Genomic DNA, 3,869 nt, shown 5'->3' on the forward strand with positions numbered 1-3,869 from the left:
AATTTTATATAAAGTTACAAGTTCTACTATAAAATGTTAGGAGAAACCTACGGAGAATTATTGTCCAGACAAAAGAAAGATTAATTTGTACCACTTTAAAAAGGTGATCGGTTCGTATGCAGCCAGATTTAGTCACACTTCACTGCTGTACACAGTGCTGTTTTTGTGTGCAGTGACTCTGTGTGACACAGTTACTTTAACACTTCATATCCCTCAGCTGAAACTGACCCGCAGGCTTTTTAAAGGGTTTTACATACTGCTCTGAATATTGACCTCCCGAAAGGAGGTTTTATCTACATGTACATGTACCCATTATTTTCCTACTTTAGGTGAATATCATTTACAGACAAACGCGAAGATTCCTGTGAGCAATCATGGTTTCTTGGCTGGTAATCATAGCTGCACTGGTAGCCTTTGCGGCCTTGGTCGTGTCACTAATGGACCGAGTCTACTTGGACCTCACCGGCCGTTACGTCTTGGTCACCGGCTGCGACTCGGGCTTCGGCAACATCCTCGCTAAGTACCTTGGGCCGAAGCGCGGGTGTCATGTGATTGCGGGCTGCCTGACGCGAGCCGGCATGGAGGACGTCATGTCTGGCGCCCCCAAGGGGACCGTGACAGCTATCCCGATGGACGTCACCGACACGAAGAGCATACTGCAGGCTCGCGAGGAAGTTGTCAGGATTGTGGCAGGAAAAGGCAAGTGTGAGCTTATTTCATGCACTGACATGACTCCATGTTTTGAGTCTGAAACAAGCCAGGATGGCCATACCACTTGCTAATTGTTGTCAACTACAGTCAACTGCCAAACATTCCTTAAAAAAACCCAACAATTTAAAGCAATGGTTACAGTCTTAACGGTTATGGTGTTTGACCCATGTGCCATGGGTTCAAACCCCGAGAGATGGGGAACATAGTGCTTGTGTCCTTGCGTCCTTGGGCAAGACACTTTACTACAATTGTCTCTCTCTCTCCACCCCAGGAGTATAAAAGGGTACCTGTGAAGGTAGAGACCAGATTGCGCTGATCTTGGCTGCAGAAAAGTGTCTCGTGGCCTGTTAGACAGGGATAATTATTGTGAAGTGCTTTGAGACCTACTTTTGATGGAAAGCGCTATAGAAGCACCACATATTATTAGTATTATTATTAACAGGCACGCTACTGTAGTTTATGAGCAGAAGGAGATTCCAAATTGAAAACGGGAGGTTACACTACTCGGAACTGTAGCTATTTTATTCAAGTAATTGGTCTTCTCCATGCAATCCGCTGTCGATGGCCAGCTTGCATCTGCAGTTTAGTGCCGACAGTGACCCAGTGTGCAGAATATTAGCCAAACAATTTCAAGTAACGAATCTTGGTCTCTTCTCGACATCCAAAACCCAGGTCTGTGGGGTCTCGTCAACAACGCCGGCGTGACCGGTAACATCGGCCCTATTCACTGGCACAAGAAGCGAGAGATCCAGCGCATTCTGGACGTCAACCTGATGGGGACCATCGAAGTCACCAACGTCTTTTTCCCGCTGATACGCCAGGGGCAGGGACGCATCGTCAACGTGTCCAGCGCCTTGGCCTTACTGCCGGCAATGGTTGGCGGATACTCCATTTCCAAGATAGGGGTGGAAGCCTTCTCAGACACGATGCGGTTAGTAGTATAGTGAATATCTCCCCGCTCCCCTCACCTATGCCCCTGTGTAACACCCCTCTCCCTCAGAAATTGAAAATGGGAAAAAAATCCTGGAGGACGCTTCGTAATTATTGAAACTTTGACCAAAGCCATCATGTGTTACCCCTCCATTCAGAAACTGATGACCGCAAGTGCCTTCCCTGCATGCTCAGTGAGCCCCAACTTTCTGTTGGGGCTATATAAACCTAGATCCTGTGTGTAGAAATGTAGAAACCCAATAGCACATTCAAGACTGCAGCAAACCCCATGTGTGTGTTTTGTGACAATGATTGTGAGTTTGTTTCTGCATTTAATAGGGAACGCTGAACAATAGAGGACAATATAGGGTCCCCAATTCCCGAAGGTCCCCAATTTTGCGATGTGTACAAAACATATGGGAGGTCTTCCTAAAAAGTTAAAATACAAACAAATAGGACAATAGGGGGTCCCCGATTGCGGGCAAATACACACTTGTCTGTTCTACTTTCCCGAATACTGCAAATCCTCTAAAACCATCAAAATTGTTTGTTTATTTTGTTTTGGTTTTTTAACATGCAGCACGAGTTCCAAAGCATTTGGCGTGACAGTCCACATACTAGAGCCAGGCTACTTCAAGACAAACATAACGTCAGTGGATGTAATCACGGCCTCGGCTGAGAGAATGTGGAAGAGGCTACCACCGCAGGAGAGAGATATCTACGGCCAAGAGTACTTTGATACATGTAAGCTCAGACATGGAGTTATTCGCTGTCGTAATCGTGACGTCACTCCGAGATCAACCACAGTTACTGGTTCACGTGCATTGCAACGGCCACATGAACCCCGTGGTTTTGCTAGGGCTGTTCAGAAATTTGCTTCACAATGGCTTGATTCTTCTCTTTGAAGCGAACATCAGCCCAACTTGGTTGTAACTGGTGTGATGACAATCTGCTGAAAGGCAGTGAACCATTTTCAGGTACTAACTTGCGAAAATGTTCTGTAGAAGCAGGATGTAAAACTGCCGTCTCTAATCGTGTGTGTTAAATGTATGAGGAAGCTGTTGTCATCCGTTCCAAATACCGCAAAACCTTTGTGTGTATACACGTCATCTGACACAGATGCAGTCCATCACATATTTTGCCACCTTTGGTTTTATTCCACCAGAACTACCACACATTTGTGCATCTCACCTTTCCTTTTTTTTTTTTTTAATCCAGTGAAGGAAAAAGTGACTCTCCAACTGTTGAAGTCGTCGCCGAAGTTGCATCTGGTCACCGACGCCATGGAGCACGCCCTCTGTGCACGCTGGCCGTGGCGGCGCTACATGCCGGGAATGACGTCAAGCTTCTACACAAACCCTCTCTATGGTACCGGCCGCGGTGACCGATTTCATCTCGGGGTTGTTAGTGTTCAGGAAACTTCCCGTTGCCCAGCCTAGGCCCAACGTAACGGTGACTTTTTGCAGCTGACAGTAATGACGATGAATCGTAAAAAGAAACATCCCCAAATACAATCCAACATGTGCAGCTGATTTCAAGAAATAGTGCATATATCTTACACCATGCGCATGATTTACGCAACAAATTTACTTACAATTTTACTTACAAATAAAAACTTACAATCGATTTCACTAAACTTGGTGCGCACTGTTTAGAATATGGTGCTGATGACATTTTGTGTGGTTGGTTCAAGAGTCCATATCTTACTATTTTAATGTGAGGTGCACATCGCTGACCGTGTGCCTGACAACAATATACATTATAACACCTCACCTATAGATTCTGTGTCTTGATTGGCTGAGAGCGAGTCACATGGTACTTTCTATTTTTGCTATCTTCCTATGCACGGCCAAAAGTACTATACCCGTAGCAACCAAAGTACTATACCATTAGCAACCAAAGTACTATACCATTAGCAACCAAAGTACTATGCCATTAGCAACCAAAGTACTATGCCATTAGCAACCAAAGTACTATGCCATTAGCAACCAAAGTACTATACCATTAGCAACCAAAGTACTATGCCATTAGCAACCAAAGTACTATACCATTAGCAACCAAAGTACTATGCCATTAGCAACCAAAGTACTATACCATTAGCAACCAAAGTACTATACCCGTAGCAACCAAAGTACTATACCCATGGCGCGGCATTTGTGTGCAAATGCATGCTGGTGTGTGCGTTGAGCGTTGCACGTAGCGCGTAGCGCGTATTGTTCCCAAGAGAG

General features: G+C 45.3%; 1 protein-coding gene across 1 annotated transcript; it reads left to right on the plus strand.

Moving 5' to 3' along the window:
• The first annotated feature begins 374 nt into the window (after positions 1–374).
• Positions 375–3,080, plus strand: LOC115922202 (retinol dehydrogenase 7-like). The gene is made up of 4 exons (XM_030980598.1): positions 375–705; positions 1,384–1,642; positions 2,222–2,385; positions 2,860–3,080. Exons 1-4 carry the CDS (start codon positions 375–377, stop codon positions 3,078–3,080), a joined length of 975 nt encoding a protein of 324 aa, XP_030836458.1.
• The last annotated feature ends 789 nt before the right edge of the window (positions 3,081–3,869 follow it).

This window comes from Strongylocentrotus purpuratus, unplaced genomic scaffold, assembly GCF_000002235.5.
Source record: "Strongylocentrotus purpuratus isolate Spur 01 unplaced genomic scaffold, Spur_5.0 spur5_contig_198, whole genome shotgun sequence".
NCBI lineage: Eukaryota > Metazoa > Echinodermata > Echinoidea > Camarodonta > Strongylocentrotidae > Strongylocentrotus > Strongylocentrotus purpuratus.